This window comes from Macrotis lagotis, chromosome 1 (assembly GCF_037893015.1).
Source record: "Macrotis lagotis isolate mMagLag1 chromosome 1, bilby.v1.9.chrom.fasta, whole genome shotgun sequence".
NCBI classification, from domain to species: domain Eukaryota; kingdom Metazoa; phylum Chordata; class Mammalia; order Peramelemorphia; family Peramelidae; genus Macrotis; species Macrotis lagotis.
In genome coordinates, this window is record NC_133658.1 from 252,508,762 (window position 1) to 252,529,840 (window position 21,079).

Here is a 21,079-nt window from a genome sequence, read left to right on the forward strand (position 1 = left end):
TCAGAAAATGCCTACTCATTTCCGTTGTCCTATCCTTGCTGTCCTATAGGAAATTCAACCTCTTTACTCCTAGGAGAGGGAAAAGTGAGAGAGAGAGAGAGAGAGAAGAGAGGAGAGAGCCAACCTTGCCCATAAGTGAATTCCTAGTATATAAGGCATATAGGATTCAGGAAGTGACCCTTGGAGAGCATTTTGTCCAGCTTTCCATTTAGAGGAATACTTAATCAACCTCTCTACCCACTCCATCCCACTTACACACACACACACACACACACACACACACACACACAGAGTCGTTTAGCCCAAAGAACTTCTTCCATCTTAGAGTGGGGAGAGTGGATGCTTCCCAATTTGGGTTCTTTCAGTACCTCATCTCCTTAGATCTTTCTCTATTTCCTTTTATGAAAGAAAAAAGGGTGTGTATATCCTGCTTGCAGGCTTCCTCGGTGTGTAGTGAAGATGAGGTGAGAGCAGGTGTGAGAGGCTATTGTAAACCTGAGAGGACTGTAGAAAACTCTCCCATTTAAGGTGAATGTGATGTTTTCCCTCCCAGGAGCCCTTGACAGTTGAGTGAAATTATCATCACCCCATTTTACAGACTGAAGCTCAGGAATGGGAAGCCACTTCTTCAGCGTCCGCAGCAGGCAAAACGAGAGTCACAGCTAAGACTACGAACCCAGGTTTCCCTTTTCCCTTCTTTTCACTACTGCGCTACGTGATGCATTCCCACTCAAGCGTTCGTTTAGGATTAGGATCAGCTACATGACTGTGGGTAGGTCATTGCCATTTTCGATGTCGGGTTGCCCCGCTCTCTACCACCCTCCTAATTAGCAGAGGAGCTTGGACTCTAGTGTTCGTTCCCAGGTTCTTTCTAGTCTCGACTTGGTCATTTGGATTCTGGGTGAGTGCTGTGTGCGTGTGTTTGGGCAAGGGCGTGATGGGGTGAGGGGAAGGAAGGTTTCCTGACACCTTCTGGGCTCCCCTTTCTCCTTCCCCTCCCAGGAGAAGATCAAAGGCCCAATTAAGGAGGTGCTAAGAGCAGAAGCCGGAATTTCAGGTGTCAGCCCCCCGGGCTGGGGGAGTGAGTCCCTGTGGATTGAGGAAGGGATGGGGGGGAGCGGGGTGGAAGCGGGGGGCTCTGGCTTGGTGTCCCGGCCCTAGCACTGACTATCTGGGGGACCCCGAAGATTCGTTTCCCCATCTGTAAAGCCGGGGTGGGCATCCTCTTGTTCGCTAGGATCCTGCCATGGGAGGGTTTAGCCAAACTCAGAGCCCTTGTGCTGGGCGTTGAAGGGAGCGCGGAGCCAGCCCCACCGGGGCCGCCAGAGGGCGCCCCCGAGCGGCCGAGAGGCGGGCACGGGCAGCGCCGGCGGGCACGGGCAGCGCCGGCGGGCACGGGCAGCGCCGGCTCTTCTGGGCCCCCGCACTTCATTAGGTCGCGGACACCCGAGGTCTCGAGGAGGGACAGACGGGACCCCAGAAGGCGCGGCCCCCGGCCCCGCGCCGGCCCGCGCCCCCGGCCCCGCCTGCACCTGCTCGGCCCAGGTGCAGAGGAGCGGGCGCTGGGGGGGAGGGGCGCGACCCCCAGTCGCCACGTGTCCCGGCCGGGGGAGCGGGGCGCTCTCGGGCCGCCCGTCCGACCGGGCCGAACCCCAGCGACGCAAGCGTCCCCCGGGCAGCCGGCCCGGCCCCCCGGTCCCCCTCCCCCCGCTCAGAGGCCCGGGCCGGGCGGGGCCGAGCGGGCCGGACCGCGCCACGCGGAGCCCGCGGCGCCCAGCTCAGCACCTGCCCCGCGGGGGCGGGGGCGGGGCCCGGGCCCGGGCCGGGCGCTGATTGGCCCGGAGGTGACAAGTGGGCGGGACGCCCCGCCTCCCGCCGGCCCGGGCCCGGAGCCCCTTTATTAGGAAGTGCCCGGAGCGGCGGGCTCAGAGCGGCGCCGGAGCAGCGGCCCGAGTCCCGCAGCCCGCAGCCCGGCCCCGCAGCCCGGCCCCGCAGCCCGGCCCCGCAGCCCGGCCCGCTCACCATGCCTCGCTCCTTTCTCGTCAAGAAGCACTTCTCCGCCAGCAAGAAGCCCAACTACAGCGAGCTGGAGAGCCAGACAGGTGCGGGGGCGCGGGGCGGGGGCGGCGGCCCGCCAGGTGGGCGGAGAGGCGGCGGGGGGAGGGGGCCCCGGGCTGAGCTGGGGGGCAGGAACGAGGGGGCCTTGGGAGAGAAGCGTTTGGAGGCCAGGATGCCGAGTGGAAAAGGCCCCCCCGAAGTGTGTGCAGCTTGGGGACTCCGTTTCCGAGAAGCCCAGGACTGGGGCGGGCCGGGCCGGTAGCCCTGGGAGAGCGCCCTATTTAGCTCTTCTCCCCTGTTCTTCCTTACACTCGCAGTGATCGTGTCTCCCCAGCTGTATGACCAGTCCTACCCGATGCTGGCCATCCCGGCGCCAGAGGTCCTCAGCCCGGCTATCTGCTACCCTCCCCTGGTCTGGGACAGTGGGTTGCTCTCTAGCTTCTTTACTCCCATGCCAGCGACTGCCCCTGGACCCCCAGAAGAGCCCAAGGCCCTGGACCTGACTTCTCTATCCAGTGATGATTATGATAGCGGCAAAGGATCAGATCCCCCAAGCCCAGTCTCCCCAGAAGAGGAGGCGGAGAAGTTCCCTTGTGGTCAGTGCCCCGAATCCTACACCACCTTGCCCAGCCCCTCCAAACACCAGCAGCTCCCGCACAGTGAAGATACCCAGCCTAGGAAGTCCTTCATCTGCAAGGTCTGTGAGAAGGAGTACGTGAGCCTCGGCGCCCTCAAAATGCACATCCGAAGCCACACGCTTCCCTGCGTCTGCAAGATTTGCGGGAAGGCCTTCTCCCGACCCTGGCTGTTGCAGGGTCACATCAGGACCCATACAGGTAAACTAAGGGACCCACAGAGTGTTTTCTATCCCATCCTCTTTCGTTTTGGGTCTTTTTTTAGTTTTTTTCAAGGCAAACGGGGTTAAGTGGCTTGCCCAAGGCCACACAGCTAGGTAATTATTAAGTGTCTGAGACCAGATTTGAACCCAGGTACTCCTGACTCCAAGGCCGTGCTTTATCCACTACACCACCTAGCTGCCCCTAGCCCATCCTCTTTCTTCACATGTTTTTGGATTATAGCATTTCAAGTGGGACCTTAAAAACAACTAGGGAATAGGAGGACGCTTAGAGATCCATTAACCCAGCTTTTACTCATGGGCAAGCAGTTCCCCCTCGAGTTTTTGCGGTGTAAAGTGGAACTGGTGATGGTAGTTCTCATTCGTGGGTGAGGGGTGGGGAGGATGGCTTGGCTAAGGTCACCAGACTTAATGCTTTTCTCCTATAGGCTTAGTTAAGCATGCTCATTTCATTAATTTTTGAAAGAACAATGTGTCAAGTACCCAGGCTGGAAATAGGCTTGATACTATTCACCACAGTAAACCCTTATGAGGTCCTGCTGTATACAGAATTTCATGCTAGTGGCTAGGGGGGTAGAAAGTGGTCTTTATTGTGTCTTTGCATCTTGTTTTAATTTGCCATTTTGCTCTGGGAGAGGCCTCCTTTGGATAAACAAGGGCTCTCCTGTCTCAACCAAATGGAAAATGAAGCTTTGAATATGTGAGAGTACCTTTTAGAAAGGGAGACAGAGACATTAGCCATCCACCTGGCCCAAACGTGGATTTAGGTGGAAGACCAGGAAGTTTCCCCCTCCTCATTGTTCTAGGTTCTCCCTTCTCTCACCCATCCCCCTCACTAGTGCTTTTATATGCAAAGAGGCCTCACCCCTTCCAGCATCTGGCTACTTAATTTAGTGAAAAGAACTAATTGATGGGATACAATCCAATATTAGACCTGTAACCTTTTTAGCAGAGTGACCTTGGGTAAGTAATTCTCCTCCCCCCCCCCCCCCCCCCCCCGTCTCAATTAAAATGTAAAATGTGGGGTTTGGACCAGATGACTATTTGGTTCCCCTAAAATCTGAAGATCACACTGTCTACCTGATGAAGTCTTAGGTAGTAGGGAGTCTTATCAACTCTTATGGAGCCTACTCATCCCCCCCTCCCCAGATTTCCCCTACATATATATTTTTAAAGGGATATTAATTTGGGCTGAAGCCAAAAAACCTACTACAAAAGCTGCTTGTGAAACAAATTTCAAACCTTGATTTTCATTGTCTGTTTTGATGGCAGCTTTAGGGTGTTGGTGGGAGGGGGGTTAGACCATGAGGGCTGGTGGAAGGAAGGGTGAGCAGGTGCTGTGATGGAGCTATGTCTGTGCACCTGTTACTGTGGGCCGGGCAGCTGCTGGGCCCAGGGTGCCTTCCCCTTTTAATCCAAGAAGTATCACATATACAATGCAGCCTTCCCCTGCCTTTATACTCCACACAGTTCCAGGGCAGCCTTGCCGGTGCTGATTTCACACTTGCTTAGCATGGTATAAAGATGTCTGAAGGAAGTTGGTTCGAGAGGCGGAGACAATCCACTGGGGCATAAGGCTTGAAGGCCTCCGGAAAAAAAGCCTTCATTCCCTCCCCCTAAACACCCCCCCCCCCAGCCTTTTCTTTTTTAAAGTCTCTTTCTGAATGAAGTTTGCTTAGGAAAGTCCATGGCATCAATAGTGATTCAAGAGCCCCTTGGAGATTCCTGTTATGAACCCTCAATTATGATCTCCTCTTATTCCATTTATATCCCTCCTTGCTTGTTCCCCCAGAGAGTTCCCTACTATCCTAAGATTTATAGAAGGGACCTTAGAGATAATTTTATCTAACCCTTTCATTTGCTAGAGGTGGAAAATGATCCTCAGAGTTTGTGACTCCAAGTAGTCAACTCTGCTAGGATCCATTCATTCATTCGTTTAACAAGCCTATATTAAGTACAAGTACCTGTATTTGGCACTGAATATCAAAGAAATTACCTTTTACTTGGGGGGGGGCAGTGTGGAGGTATAAGTGCCTACATACAAAGATCAGTACAATTGAAAGCAGGGGGTGGGGGTTGGGCATGGGGCAAAGGAGACATTCAAAACAAAGATGTCCTGGAGGAGAAAGAACACTTTCAGAGGGAAGAGATTAGAAAAGATTTTTAAGATGGAAGATGGCATTTGACTCCAGGACAGGAAGATGGAAATGTATAAAAATGCACTGAGGAAGTGGATATAGCAGCTGGAAAAGGCATGGAGTTTATCTTTTTCTTAAGGACAGAAGGGAGCCCCTGAAGGCTTTTGAGCAGGAGGAACATTATTAGACTTCTTCCCTAGTAGAATTCTCCCTTGAAGGTGGCTAAGCAAGTTCCTTGGTATAGAGTTGGTACTTTATAAATATTTGTCAGGGAGATTATTTGAAAAGACTGGAAGAGACCCAGACTTTAGGCAATGAAACCAATGAGGAGGAGGCCATTATAGTCATCCAAGAAAGTGGTGAGGAGAGGCCTAAAACAGGTGGAGTAACTTGAATCCAGGACCTTTGACTTCACCTCTCAGACTCTTTCATCTAAATCATGCCTGCCCTTCCCTGGGTGGCTAGCTCAGCTTTCTCTGGGCTACAATTTTTTTTCCATTGGGTTTTACTTGTTTTGAATTCCCTGATAGTGTATAACAACATTTTCTTTAAAGCTTTGAGGTTTATAAAGTACTTAGCTTACTGTAGTCTGGTGAAAGGAGTAGTACCATTTTAAGGATGAGGGAAACTAACTCACCTGCCTTTATAAAGTTATCAAGAGGTAGAGTCTTGCCATTCAGGTGTTACAGTGCAAAAAAGATCCAGGATGCTAAAGTCAGAACATTTCATTTCAAATTTTAGTTCTTCCATTCATTATCTCTTCCTTTCTCTGTAAAATAGGGGGACTCCTAGAGTTTACTAGAAGGGGCCTTCATTGTCATTTGTTCCAATCCCCTCTCATTTCAATAGATTGAAAAGTTTGGTCCCAGAAGTTGTGGCCCTGCCTAAAGTTACACAAGTAGGATTTGAACCTATGTCTTTCTGACATAGCACATTCTTTCCCCTGTACCACAATGGTAGGCTTGATGAGCTCCAAAGTCCCTCCAGTCCCAAATTTTGTAAAACCATGATGAGTTTAATCAGTACTTTTCTAATATCTGAAGAGATAATAGAGACAGGCACAACAGTCCAGATTCCTGGGCTTTTACTGGTCATGCCCAGGTTATCTAGACTGCAGTGAAGGGTGGTGGTGGGATGATCCTTTAAGCCTTAAGAAGAGGAGTGGTTCCTCTGGTGTCTCACTCTGCCTTGTCTCTCCACAGGGGAAAAGCCCTTCTCCTGCACACACTGCAGCCGAGCTTTTGCTGACCGCTCCAACCTCAGGGCCCACCTGCAGACCCACTCCGATGTTAAGAAGTACCAGTGTAAAAGCTGTTCCCGGACTTTCTCTCGAATGTCCCTGCTCCATAAGCACGAGGAGACGGGCTGCTCAGGCTCCCGCTAAAGACTGGGATATGCACAGGGTGCCCCCATGCTGTCTGGATTCTCCTTTCTCCCCTGCCAGGAACCCTTCCAATGTTGTGAAAGAGCCAAGTGAATATTTGCTATTTTGATTTTCAAGGAGAGAAAAAAAAAAGTTTCTATAGGAAATAGCTCCCTCTGTGTTAACTCCAGTTGTGGAGCAACATTCCCCTCATAGTCCCCCCACCTCTTCACGACCCCCCCTCCCCACTTGCTGCTTCAGTCCTTACTGAAAGGAACTGGTGACAATTTTCATTGCATCCACCCCCTTTTTGGACTCTGCCTTTTTTTTTTTTTAAAGGCCTGTTCGGCATTTCCTGACTGTAGTTTACAATTTGAACCGTGACAGTTGCAGCTGGTGCCTGAAATGGTTGCTTGCAGTCAGTTTTGTGGGGGGGTGTTGTCAACCTCCTCCAGTAAGTGGGGTGTGGAGGTGGGGGGTTGTTATTTTTTTCTTTTTTCCTCTTTTGGTGCTTTTAAACCAAGTCTGGTCACTATTCCTATTGAGTCCTGCGAATTTCAACTCCACATCCCCTTCTTCCCACCCCCATCTTTCACCAGGATGAAAGACAAAAAAAATCAATCAGGGGGTGTCCCAATGAACCTTTCCCAGTGGGTTCTAAGGGGCTGTCTGCTTCTATCTGGAGGAAGTCATTGAATGATGTCAACTATGCACTTGGCCGGCCATGGTCCAGCTGCCAGTCACAATAATGGACCCTTGGGATGCCTGGGCCATTGACAACCTCCCTAAGAAGCATGAGGAGCCATTTCAAGTCTGAATCTCTATTTCTAGGGTAGTTCTGAGCTGGAGCACCTGTTAATATGACTCTTAACTGCTTTTCAAGAGAACTGTGACTAATAGTAAGCACTTGTCAAGCCATACAATAAGGGGGCTGTGCAGGGCCTGGCCCACTGACAGGTGTGTCCTCAGCTATTTATGGTGCCAGACAGGTGCACCAAATAGGCATCTCTGCCTGTTTCTTTTTTTTTCCACATACTCAGAAGATGTTTACATTTCAAAGGTACACTGGTATTTGTATTTTTATGCCACATTTTGTACTGATGAAACATTTTTATAATTATATACACACAATTTATTGATATTCAATAAAGTGCTTAATTTATAAAAATAAGTAATCATGTGGATGATCTGGCTTTAATTTCGAAATATGTTGGCAAGGGTTAAAAAGGCAAGTGAGTGGTTTGTTGGGAAGGAGACAGCTGGTAGGAGAGGTCTTTTCCTCGAGGTCCTCTCCTATCCTCTCTTTTTGGTTTGGAAATGATCAGTTGAGCTTTAAGGAAAGAACCAAAAACTTGGTTATAGTATGACCTTATTCAAGTTGCTTCTCTGATCAAGGACTCTAACTATTAGCTTTCAATCATTCATATTTTATCAGCTTCTAGTCCTAGTCCCCTAAGTAGGCAGGGGAGTGAGGGTAGTATAGTAGGAGCTTTGTGCTGGCCTGTTTCCCAAATATGCTACAATGAATCCATTCCTCCCCAACCCCCTTTACTCCAGAATCACAGGCCTAGGAAGCTCTAATCTATACTTCGAAAGGAAAACACACTGTTGACTTTTGACTTTTGGTGGATACAGGAAAGGTTTCCCTTCTCCAACCCCCACTCACATCTCATTCAGGGCCTCCTGGAATTTGTCTTTAGAAGGCATGGAGTTGGGGGTGGGATGGGAAGAGAAAGGTCTATTATTCCCTGAAATCCAGTTCAAGTATGTGGTCTTCAAGGAAGACTGAAAGCTTTCTTTGCAGGTCTCCCTCTTTCTACACAGAAAGAGCTCCTTGTGGGATAGACTGGCTGACCCACCTCCTGGGTGATGATAAGCATGAAATGTATTTTGATGGGAGGAAACTGGATGGGATCTTGCATTGGAGGAAGTAAGGTTGAGTTACAGAGGCTAGGGTCTCTCGGCTTCCTGTCTTCGGGTCAAGAGAAAAGAGTTATCTCTACCAACAGAATGTAATTTTTTTTCTTTTTATATCTTCAATACTTTAAAAGCACATGTGAATTAGCATCTATTAAGCACCATTATGTACAAAGAACTGTACGAGGGATACACAAAAAACAAATATTCCCTGTTCTTAAGGAGTTCACATTTCAACAACAAAGAAACACTTAGAAGAGCTCCAAGTCAGATGAAAAAAATCTTGCCATCTTTAGGGTACAGTAGCAAAGCAGATGATAATACCTCTTTGCAATTTTCATTGATGAATCCACATATCCATTTCTGATGCTGAACAATTTAATGCCACGGACTTTGATTTGACAAATTTCTTTTCTAGGTCTTTCAAAACTGCCTACAGCCTTCTCAGAAGAAATTGCCAGGCAACATTTCTACAGGGTCTGCTTTCTTTGTTTTGGGGACTGGGGTAGAATCGAAATTATTAATCTAGGGATTTATCAGGTTCAGGGATAATGGATTTGCCAATTGGTGGCAATTGGTCATCAGTTGAAGGTAATGATGGCCAGAAAGTGAGCCTCCTAGCCACAGTAATTGCTCCCTTCAATGATAGCTGTTAATTATTCTAGGATAGGAAACAATACCAGGGGACTGAAGGGAATTGTTATTCCCAAGGCTCTTGGATGCTGCTATCTCCATTGGGATCTAAAGGGTTGAGATCTGAGTGGTAGTTATTCTGACTCTTGATTTGGGGCATTTTCACTGGCTAGTTCCCCATGACTGGAATGCCTTTCTTCCTCATCTCAGGCTCCTAGCTTGCTTCAGGTTCCAGTCAAATTCCTATCTTTTATAGGAAACCTTTCCCTATCCCTCTTAAATCTCATTCCCTCCTTCTCATTCATCCAGAGTGACTCGTGTTTACACTTCTTGTATACTAGTGCCTGTTGTTTACATATCTTCTCCCCATCAGATTGTAAGCTCCTTGAGGGTAAGAATTGCCTTTCTCCTTTCTTTGTTTCGCCCAGCACTTAGTGCAATGCTTAGCACCTAGATGATAGATGATATCATAGGTTGCCTCACTTGAAGGTACTTAATACATGATTATTGAATCAAATAGAAATATTCAACAGTAGCAGAATTTGGTGGGGAGAACATTGGATTTGGGGTCAGAAGACCTCCATTTGATCCTGACTGACACTTACCTTGTATAAACTATTTCATCTCTTACCTCAGTTTCCTCATCTGTAAAATGGAGATGATAATTCTTGAACTACCTAGCTCATGGGGGTGTTGGAACCAAAAAGTGTTATTCTGTTAGCTACTGTCAATGGAAAACAACTCTAGAGATAGCTTGTGTCCTCACCTTGAGACCTGCTGTTTCTTGTAGTCAAAAGGAAGGGCTTCTTGAAGCATTATTTTGGAACATTTTTTTCAATGGCTTCATTGCTCAGTCTCCCGTTTCCATTTCTCCTAGTCTACCTTTAATGGACTTGAGCCTTCTTTTTTTTTTAGGTTTTTGCAAGGCAAATGGGGTTAAGTGGCTTGCCCAAGGCCACACAGCTAGGTAATTATTAAGTGTCTGAGACCAGATTTGAACCCAGGTACTCCTGACTCCAAGGCCGGTGCTTTATCCACTGCACCACCTAGCCACCCTGAGCCTTCTTATTTTCATAGATTTTTAAGATTTTGAGCTAGAAAAGATTAGCAACTCAAACTCCTTTATTTTATGGATGAATAGAGGCCTAGAGAGATCCAGTGACTTGTCCAAAGTCACACTAAGTAGCATAATCAGGATTAAGATGCTTTTATTTAGTTATGTCATTCTTCTTGACCCCTTGTGGAGATTTTCCTGGTGGAGATACTGGAGAATTTTGCTGTTTCTTTCTTTAGCTCATTTTACAGCTGAGGAAACTAAGGCAAACAGGATTAAGTGACTTGCCCGGGGTCACAGTATCTGAGATTAGATTTGAACTCAGGAAGATGAATCTTCTTCATGCCAGACCTAGCACTCTATCCATTATATCTCCCAGCTGCCTTTCAAGTACTCAAGATTCAAGTACCTTATTACAAATCCAGTGCTTCTTTCTTTACATCATGGTGACTGCCATCTGGACATTGGGTGAATCTAGATAGAGGATTTTTTTTTAACAACTGAAAGTTACAATTCTAACAACTGTTAGAAGCCATCTAAACTAACTCCCCCATTCTACAGAGGAAGAAACTGAGGCCCTGAGAGAGAGGAAGAGACTTGTCAGATGTTATATAATGATTCAATGGCAAAGAGAGGAATACAAGCAATATGTTATAGGGGAAGGATTGGGAATTAGAGGATATGAGTTCAAATCTCAGATCTCCTATTTACCATTTGTGTGATCTTAGGTAAGTCATTTAGTCCCAGATTCTATTTTTTTCTCCTGTGTAAAATGAGTTGGAAAAGATCAGGGGCTCCTAACTTGGGGTTCATGAATTTGTTTCTAAAAAATATTTTGGGGGCAGCTAGGTGGTTCAGTGGTTAGTTAGAGCACTGGTCCTGAAGTCAGGAAGACCTAAATTCAAATCTGTCCTAGACATTTACTATGTGACCCTGGGCAAATCATTAATCTTGATTGCACCCCCTACAAATAAAAAAAAATATTTTGATACCTGAATTTCAGTATGTTTAGTTTCCTTTGCAATCCTATGTGCATTTTATTATATGAATGTAAAAACATTATCTTGAGAAGGGGTTCACAAGGTTTCATTAGAATGCTAGAGGGGTCCAATTACACACAAGATGAAGAGCTGGGGTTCTACTCTAGGAGCTCCTACTTCTGTGATCTTATATTCACTAATGTCTGTTTCAGCCATAGAACTGTGAAACCCAGGTCTGATGTCCTTTCAGTTCAGTTCTCTGCACCAATGAAACCAATACTTCTGATTGAAGGACCCACCCAGTTCAAACCAATCCTCCCCTGGGAGTCTTCTCTTCCTTTCCCCCCAACCTTTAGTGTTTAGGAAGGGGTGGGTAGATGTGTATGTGTGTATGTGTGTGTTTTTTTTCTCTTAAAACAGGAAATGGTGAAACACAGGCAAGAAGTAGATCTTAATGACTAGCACATTTCATCCATAAAAGCCCCCAGATTCCCAAGCTTTGGCAACTATCCTCAAAGGAGGGGTCACCCTAGGGAGGAGAGAAAAGTGAGATGGACCTGACTGATGCTTTTACCTAGTGGCACAGGACCTCAGGTGACTTCCTCCAACCTGGGCATTGAACCTAATTGGTCCAACAGGATCCTATCCCTGCTTTCTAGGAGCTTTGTTTCATGATAGAAGGTCATAGATAGAAGGTAGAAGGTCAAAGCTAAGAGAGATCTTAGAATAGAGAGTATCAGAACTGGAGTAATTGGTGTTTGGTCTCATTGTCAGAGACATTCTTGCAGTCTTTTCTTATCAATATGAAGAGTACTTCTCTTCTCAGACATTCATACATAGTGGATCTGCTTACATATTCTACAGAAAGGAAGCTCTTTGACTTCAGGAACTGTTTTTGTATTTGTCCTTTATTTCTAGTGCCTGGAAATGCATAGCAACTAGGCAGGTACTTAATAAGAATTGATTGGGGGCGGCTAGGTGGCACAGTGGATAAAGCACCAGCCCTGGAGTCAGGAGTACCTGAGTTCAAATCCAGCATCAGACACTTAATAATTACCTAGCTGTGTGGCCTTGGGCAAGCCACTTAACCCCATTTGCCTTGCAAAAACCTAAAAGAAAAAAAAAAGAATTGATTGGATTGAATTAAAATGCATTATTGGGCTTCTTTGACTAGAGAATAGCAGAGCTTTCAAGGACCTTTTTTTTTTGGATCATGTCCAACTCTTTATGACACTATTTAGGATTTTGTTGTCAAAGATGTAGGAGTAGTTTGCCATTCCCTTCTCCAGCTCATTTTATAGATGAGAAAACTGAGACAAATAGAATTAAATGACTTAACAAGGGTTACATTACTAATAAGTGTCTGAGGCTTATTTGGACTCAGGAAGATGAGCTCTTTGCACTGTGTCACCTAGCTGCCCTTCAAAGACCTTAGGGATCAACTAGGGCAAGCCCCTCATTTTACAGAAGAAATGTCTTACTAGTAAAGGTCAGTCAGTATTTGAAATCATGTGCTCTAACTCCTAATGCTCTTAAAAAACTAATGAGTGCAAATCTATTTTCTCTGCCATCCTTCGCCTAATTTGAAAAAAGAAACAAAATCCTTGAAACATATATATGTCTATATACATATATATATAAATATAGACATATATATGCATGTGTGTGTGTGTTTGTATCAAGCAAAATAAATTTCTCCATTGACCAGGTACAAAAAAAAACCCTACATTACATTTTATACTCTGAATCCATGACCTCCCTCTTAGGAAATATACATATTATGTTTTATCATCAATACTCTGGAATCATGGGATGGTCATTGTATTAATCAAAGTTCTTACAGTTTTCAAAGTTGTTTGTTTTTTCATTACTGTTGTAAAAATTGTTCTGATTCTATTTACTTCGTTCTGCATCAGTTTATATATATATCTTTCCATATTTCATTAAAATCATTCATTTACCCATTTTTATATCATAATAATATTCTATCACTCAATTTATTGGTGGGCATTTATCTTAGTTTCCTTTTTTTTTCCACCATAAAAAAAGTTGCTATTGATTTTTGGGCAAGGCAATGGGGTTACATGACTTGCCCAAGGTCACATAGCCAGGTATTATTTAAGTGTCTGAGGCTAGATTTGAACTCAGGTCTTCCTGACTCCAGGGCTGATACTCTATCCACTGCACCACCTAGCTGTCCCAAGAGCTGCTGTTGATAATTGTGGACACACAGGAACTTTTCCTCTTTCTTTGGGTATAGATCAAGTACTAAAGGGTTGGGTCAAAGGGCATGTACTGTTTATCAACTTGTTGTGTATGCAGCAATTCTAAATTGCTTTCCATAATGGTTGGACCCATTCATCACTTCAAGAGTGCATTAATACTTCTGTTTTCCCATGTTCCCTCTCACTTTTATGATTTAGAAATAAATGGTCACCTCAAAACCAAATTAGATAAATAAGCAAAAAAAAAGCCTCTCAGATTTGTAAATTGAAAAAACAAATTGTGACAGAACAAGGGATAGAAAAGATTGCAGAAGATAAATTTCAGTTACTCAAAATTAGAGAGGATTTATATGAATAAATCCAATAAACTAAGATTAGGGTGGCTAGGTGGCGTAGTGGATAAAGCACTGGCCCTGGAGTCAGGAGTACCTGGGTTCAAATCTGGTCTCAGATACTTAATAATTACCTAGCTGTGTGGCCTTAGGCAAGCCACTTAACCCCACTGCCTTGCAAAAACAAAACAAAACACCAAAAACAAAAAACTAAGATTAAAAGGAAACAATAACCTAAAGGAAAAAATCTTTGCAGCAAATTTTTCCTGTTAGTGGTCTCATTTCCAAGATGTACAATGTGTCTTATAGGTATTAAAGTTTAGCAGATTTAAACTGCAGTAAGACTTTTGAGAATACTGTATTTAAAGAACTGATTCAGATTTTTAAGAATAAGAGCCATTTCCCAATTGATAAATGACTTAAGGACACAAATTAGCAATTCTCAAGAGAAGAAGCACAGTTTATCTATAACCATATGAAAAAATGCCCCAAATAATTTATAATTAGAGAAATGCTTTTCATTTTATCATCTATCCAAATCTAAGTAAGTAGTACTGATTTCTACTGCTGATTCTATCAATAACTCCCTGTGATCTGCTACTTGTCCATCTCTGGGCAGACTTCAAAATAAAATATTTGAACTAGATGATACCTAAGGTCCCTACCATCTCCAAAATTGTATGATCCAAAGTCCTATCCAGTTCACTCCAAAACAATTCAATCAACATTTATCCATCAATAAGTATTTACTAAGTGCCAGAGCCTGTTCTGAGGGCTCGGCATATAAAGACAAAAATGAAAGTATCTACTTCATCTACTTCAGACCATGTTAGGGGCTGAAAATATGGAGATGAACTAAAAAAACAGTTCTTGCTCTCAAGGAACTTAACATTCCACTGAAGGGATTGGACACATAAACAGATAAGTAAATACATGGTGGGTAGCTAGGTAGCACCAGGCCTGGAGTCAGGAAGACTCATCTTCCTGTGTATTTAAATATGGCCCTAAATACTTACTAGCTATGTGTGACCCTGGTCAAGTCACTTACCCCTGTTTAACCTCAGTTACTTCAGCTATAAAATGGGCTGGAGAAGGAAATGGCAAACCATTCCAGTATCTTGGCTGAGAAAATCCTGAAATGGGAGTCACAAAAAAATTGAACATATTTGAAATGACAACATACATAAACATGCTAATTTGAGGAGAGAGACAGAGAGAGAGATAGAGAGAGATGGAGAGGGAGAGAAAGAAAAAGAGAGAACATTGATAAAAGGACAATCTGCTCCATAAAGTGTAGAACTTGGAAATTATAAGAGGCAAAGGTGAGAAGTGAACAAAGAAGTGAAAAATGTGGGAATTCTAAGAGGCAAAGGTGAGAAATGAGCAAAAGCATAGAGATAGGAAATAGAGAACATCAAGTATGGGGAGCAATAAGTGGGATGGTTTGGTTGGAATACAATGTGCCTGAAAGGGAGGTTAAAATCAGACAGTGGAACTGTCTAACTAGAGTTTGATTGGGTTATTGAAAGTTCTTGGCAGAGGATTGCAGGATAAATAGCAGAATAGAAAGATACTTCGGCAGATTTGTGGAGAACTAGAGAGGAGAGGGCCTGGAAGTGGGAGGATCAAGGAGAAGACTGATGGAATAGTCTGCCAAGAAATGATAAGGGTCTAAATGGAGGGATAGACCCTATGATCTGAAAGAAGAGAATGGATGTGATATATGTTGGAAAAGTATAATTGACAAAACTAGGCAGCTGATTGGATATAGAAGATGAAGGAGAGGAAAGATTTGAAGACTTCAAGGCTGTGGACTTGGGTTCATACAAAGGAAGATGATGCATTCTGTTTTGGACAGATTGGATTGAGAAATCTGTAGAACATCTTATGGGAAATGTTCAACAAGGTCATGTTCATCAGTGGGAACAAGAGATTAAAGCTCGGGTGGGAGGTTAAAGGTGGATAAATATATTAGGGAGTTATGTGTAAAAGAGATCATAACTGAACCAACAGGAATCAATGAGTGTAGTGAAAGAGAAGATAGGTCTCAGGGCATAATCTTGGGGGATGATCATGGTTAGGAACCAGCAAATGTATGATGATCCAGTAAAGGAGAATGAGATGGAGTAATCACATAGGTAGGAAGAGAACTAGGAAAATATCTTGTCTTGCTATGAGCAGGTTGAATTTATACCTGAAAGGCAGGGTTCCCTCAGTTTAGGAAAATTATCAACCATAATAGACTATATTGATAAGAAAACCAACCAAAAAAAATCCTATGATTATATATAGTAATAGATGCCAAAGTTGTTGACAAGATACAACATTCATTCATACTAAAAACCCTAGAAAACATAGGAACAAGTGGACCTTAATATAAGCCAAATTAATATTATATGTAATCAAAATAAACTAGAGCCCCTTTTAATAAGATAAAGGGTAAAATGAAAATGTTCACTATCATCACTACTATTTATTATAAAAAGTACTAACTAGAAATACCATAAGAAAAAGAAATTGAGGGGAAAATAATAAGCAGAGAAAACTAAATGATCACTTTTTGCAGATTAAAAGATAGTTTAGTTAGAGAAACCTAGAATGCCAACTAAAAAATTAATTGAAAAAATTAACCTCAGGAAAGTTGCAGGCTATAAATTAAGCTATGTAAATCATCAACACTCCTTTTGTATTATCTATAAAATCTAGCGCAAAGAGAAATTCCATTTAAAATAACAAAATTATGAAATACTTGGTGTCTATCTACCAAGATACACATAGGAAATGTACAGGTATAACAAAATATTCTTTACACAAATGTTAAAAACTTAACTAACTGAAGAAATATTAATTGCTTGTAGGCCAAGCCAATGTAATAAAATGACAATACTATTTAATTTACTTATTTAGTACTCTACTAATCAAACTATTAAAGGATTACTTTATTGGGCTAGGAAAAAAAATGAAACTTACCTTGATGAATTAAAAGTCAGGAATCTCAGAGAATGATGGGAAAAAAAAGAAACCCCATATTTCAAAGCAATAATTATCCAAGTGATTTGAAACTGGTTAAGAAATAAGAGAGATCTGTTAGGGGAACATATTAAATTCATAATATTAAGGAGTAAATTATTACAGTACTGTAGTGTTTGGGGTAAGAGCTCATTATTTAACCAAATCTTCAGAGAAAACTGGAAATTCATATGGCAGAAACTAGACAAACAGCTCACACCTTCTATGAAGATAATGTCCAAATAGGTATGTGTGACTTTGATCTAAAGGCAGCTAGGTGACTCAGTGGTTAGAGCAGTGGCCCTGGAGTCAAGAGGACCTGAGTTCAAATCCAGCCTCAGACACTTAATAATTGCCTACTGTGTGACCTTGGGCAAGTCACTTAACCTCATTGCCTTAAATAAAAAAAATATTTAAGAAAGACTAACACATCTGACTTTAAAAAAAAGGGGAGGTATCACAAACAAATTTAGAGGAGCAAGGAAGAAATTACCTATTGACTGAAAGGATAGGAGAAAAGTTCTTGCCCAAATAAGTAATAAAAGGAAGCTAAATGGACCATTTGATAATAAAAAAATTATGAGGTTTTTGTATAAATTAAAACAATAGAGTTAAAATTAGGAGGAAAGAAAGTATTTTTAAACACTATGCTAAGTACTTTAAAGATTTTATCTCATTTGCTCCTTACAACAGCCCAGAGAGATTATTATTCTCATTTTACAGTCTAGGAAACTAAGATTAAGTCACTTGCCTAGGGCTACACAGCTAGTAAGTATCTGTGTTGGATTTGAATTCCAGGCTTCCTGATTCTAGGCCCAGAGCTTTATCTACTGTGCTGCCCAATTGGCTGGTAGTCACTTAAAAAAGAAACAAGTAGCCAGGTAAAAACCTTTAGAGCAAATCTTTCAAAAAGATCTCATTTCCAAGATATGTGTTAGGAACTGATTCAAATGAATAAAAATAAGAGCTATTTTCCAGTTGATAAGTAAATATGAATAAATATATGAATAGGTAACTTCCAAAGGAAGAATTCCAAATAATCTTTAGCCATATGAAAAAAAATTCAAATCCCTATTAGAAAAATACAAATAACATTTTTTCTGAGTCTCTTCTTCACACTTTTCATATTAGAAAAAAGGGAAAATAACAAATTTTGGAGGGACTAGGGGAAAGCATGCACATTACTATCACACTAATTGTTGATCTTTAAAATGTTCTGGCCAGTCTGGGAAGCACTTTGGAATTATGCCTAAAAAGATGCTAAACTGTGATTAATATTTGACCCAATGATAATACAATTAGGGCTATGCCTTAAAGAAATCAAAGAAAGAGGAAAAGATTCATATGTACAATAGTATTTATAGCACTGTGTGTGTGTGTGTGTGTGTGTGTGTGTGTGTGTGTAAAAACTGGAAACTAAAGGAATACTCATCATATGGGGAATAACTGAACAAATTATGGTATATTAATGGTATGAATGATTTTTAGAGAAACCTGAGAAGACTGTATTAACTGAAATTTAGTGAAGAGAGTAGAAGTAGGAGAACAATTTATTCAAGAATAACAATATGTAAACATAAATAATAAGTAACTTTGAAAGAATTAAGACCTAATCAACACAATGATCAATTATGATTTCAGAGGACTGACAATTAAGCATGGCACCTACCTTCTGACAGAGAGGTGATGGACTTAGAATACAGAGTGAGATAATTTTTTTGAATATGACCAATGGGATAATTATTTTCCCTGATTATACATATTTGTCACAAGGATTTTTTTTCTTTGTGTGTGTGGGAAATGGAGAGGTGTTGAATATATTGGAAAGAATATAGAATTTTGCTGATAAAAAATTAATTTTTTTCTAAAAAAAAAATGAAGCACGCTTTCATAAAAATAAAGGGAGGAGAGAATATCCAGGAGGAAAAGATGATCAAGAGTTATATCAGATGCTTCCTTCACTTCAAGAAGGATGCAGGTTGAGAAAAGTTTGTTGAATTTAGCAATTAAGAGTACCTTGGTTACTTTGGAGAAAGCAATTTCTGTTTCAGCTCTAAAGTTCTATGATCTGTGTTCTTTTGCTTTTTTGCTTTTACTTCTGTTATATAGAATACCAAAAAGTCAAATATGAAAAGGACTATGGAATACAAAACATGAAATGTTATAGCTGGAAGCATTGTAGAGATTATTTGGTTCAATCCTTTCATGTTACAGATAGGAAATAAAAGGTCTACCAAGTAGAAAAGTCCTAGATAAGATCACACAACTGATAAACAGTTATTTAGAACTGAGGGTTCTTGACTGCTATAGAATGAAAAAGTATTAGAGTTGAAGGAATTTCTGCAACCATCAATTTTAATTCATGCCTGAAAAAATAATCTCCATCAAGATGTATTCAACAGGTGTGGCTAGGTGGCTCAGTGGATAAAGCACCGGCCTTGGAGTCAGGAGTACCTGGGTTCAAATCCGGTCTCAGACACTTATTAATTACCTAGCTGTGTGGCCTTGGGCAAGCCACTTAACCCCATTTGCCTTGCAAAAAAACCTAAAAAAAATAATAAAAAGATGTATTCAACAAGTGGTTATTTGGATCTACTGGAAGGCCTCCATTGAGGGGGCTCCCACCATCTTCCAAGGTAGACTTTTCACTTTGGGACAGCATTAGTTGATAAGAAATTTTTCCTGAGATCAAGCCTAAAATCTGTCTCTTTGTAACTTCTTCCCATTGCTCCTGGTTCTGAACCAAACTGAGGAAGTCTAATCTATCTTTCATCTGGACTGTCTTTCAAGTACTTGCAGTCATCTATTATGTTCTTCTTGGTCTTCTCTAGGGTAAACATGTCCAATTCTTTCAATAACTACAGTCCAGGATTCTCTGCCATGGAATTAATAAAGTATTCTCTCTGACCCCAGGATTCAGTTTTTTAAAATTCAATTAGACTGCAATCTCTTAATATTACTTGAAAGGTGAAGTTTATTAAAGAGACTTTCATAGCTAAGGTCTCACTATGGTCTTGGTGAGGGATCTAGGGAGAGGTTAGGGGTCTGGGAGAGACCACTAAATACCTTCTCCTCCCTTCCCCTCCCTTCTTTTTCTTTTAAAAAATGCAGGAAATAAACAGATTGTAAAGCATATCCTTGGGTGTTCCAGGCAGGTAGAGTTGTGAGCAGAAAAGAGAGAAGGGGTAATTCTGCCTTACTGGATTAATGTACCACCTCTGGGAACATCTGTAACAGATTAGCTGGGCCCCACTAATCACTAGTCCTCATTCAATCAGCTGGACTCCAGGGAGAGGGAGGGGTCCTGGACCCTAAGAGGAGGAGGGGAATAGATCCTGTGACCTTAGGGACACATCATTGCTTTGTTTCATCTTGCCCAAGTCAATCCTTCTAGCAACTCCCTAAATCTAAAGGGGCTGGAGGAGGAAGACAGACCTGAGCCTCCCAAAGTCTGTCTGGCTAAGCAAAACATCTCTCCTCCAGGGCAGCTATGACCAATGAAAAAAGGCATTTCCTCCATCCTTCCTCTTTCCTCAAGCCCTAATTTTACCCCACCCCCCACCTTTCTCTGGCCCCATGGAAGCATTTCATTAAAGTGACTAGTCAGCCCCAGAGGCTGCTGCTAGTCCTTGGAGAGGGAACAAAGGGGATCTCAGGAGAAGGATCAGGATAAAAATAGATTCATGGAATGCCCCAGTTGGAAGAGACTGAGAACATGAAATATCAATGCTATGAAGAATCGAGGAACAAAGAAAGACCTTAGAAACCATCTAGTCCCCTAAACAACTGATAACTCTACTTTTTAAAGCCTTAGGTATTTGGTAGTAAGAGCATTACAACTATCAGAGGCTTATCATCAGATCCACAAAAATGGAGTGGGCAGGTTTAGATCTTGGTTGAATTCTGTTCTCTCTCAAAGATGAGGTTCTTCAAATGGCTCCCTAGAGAATATGCTTGATGAACCTAGGGACAGAACACTGCATCCGCATAGTAATCATGGGAGGTGGTTACTATTATTATTTATATTTTATAGTTAAGAAAACTGAAGCAAATATAGGTTAAATAACTTCCTCAGTCACACAGTTAGTATATGTCTGAAGTCAAATTTGAACTCAGTTCTTTCTAATTCCAGGCCCAATGCTAACTGCCTTAGAATGCTAAAGACTTGGGCATAGTGTGTTGAGAAACAGAGATATAATGGAAATATAACTTTTCTTCAAGCAAGAGTTTCTCAGGACCTATAAATTTTCTCCAAACTCTGGGGTGGGGTGGGGGGAACAGGACTAGAAGATGGAATTTCCCATTCCCAGCTCAGATCTGTCTGTAGCCCCTCCTTCTTATTTTTTAAATTAATATTTTATTTGTTTTCCAATTATATACAATAGTAGTTTCTACCCATCATTTTCTGTAAAATTTTGAATTTTTCAATCTTTCCTCCAACCTCCCTTCCCTTCCCCATCCCTCCACAGAAGGCAGTCTAGCAATCTTTACATTATTTCCATACTATACATTGT

At 42.3% G+C, this 21,079-nt stretch overlaps 1 protein-coding gene across 1 annotated transcript; it reads left to right on the forward strand.

The window, feature by feature from the left end:
* The first annotated feature begins 1,983 nt into the window (after positions 1-1,983).
* Positions 1,984-9,859, forward strand: SNAI1 (snail family transcriptional repressor 1). The gene is made up of 3 exons (XM_074210236.1): positions 1,984-2,102; positions 2,376-2,894; positions 6,255-9,859. The coding sequence occupies exons 1-3, from the start codon at positions 2,024-2,026 to the stop codon at positions 6,434-6,436; spliced, it is 780 nt and encodes a 259-aa protein (XP_074066337.1). The 5' UTR covers positions 1,984-2,023; the 3' UTR covers positions 6,437-9,859.
* The last annotated feature ends 11,220 nt before the right edge of the window (positions 9,860-21,079 follow it).

Coding starts and splice junctions, on each gene's coding strand:
- SNAI1 (XM_074210236.1), top strand. CDS start 2,024: ATGCCTCGCTCCTTTCTCGTCAAGAAGCACTTCTCCGCCAGCAAGAAG. Junction 2,103..2,375: donor CGAGCTGGAGAGCCAGACAG/GTGCGGGGGCGC, acceptor TTACACTCGCAG/TGATCGTGTCTCCCCAGCTG. Junction 2,895..6,254: donor TCACATCAGGACCCATACAG/GTAAACTAAGGG, acceptor GTCTCTCCACAG/GGGAAAAGCCCTTCTCCTGC.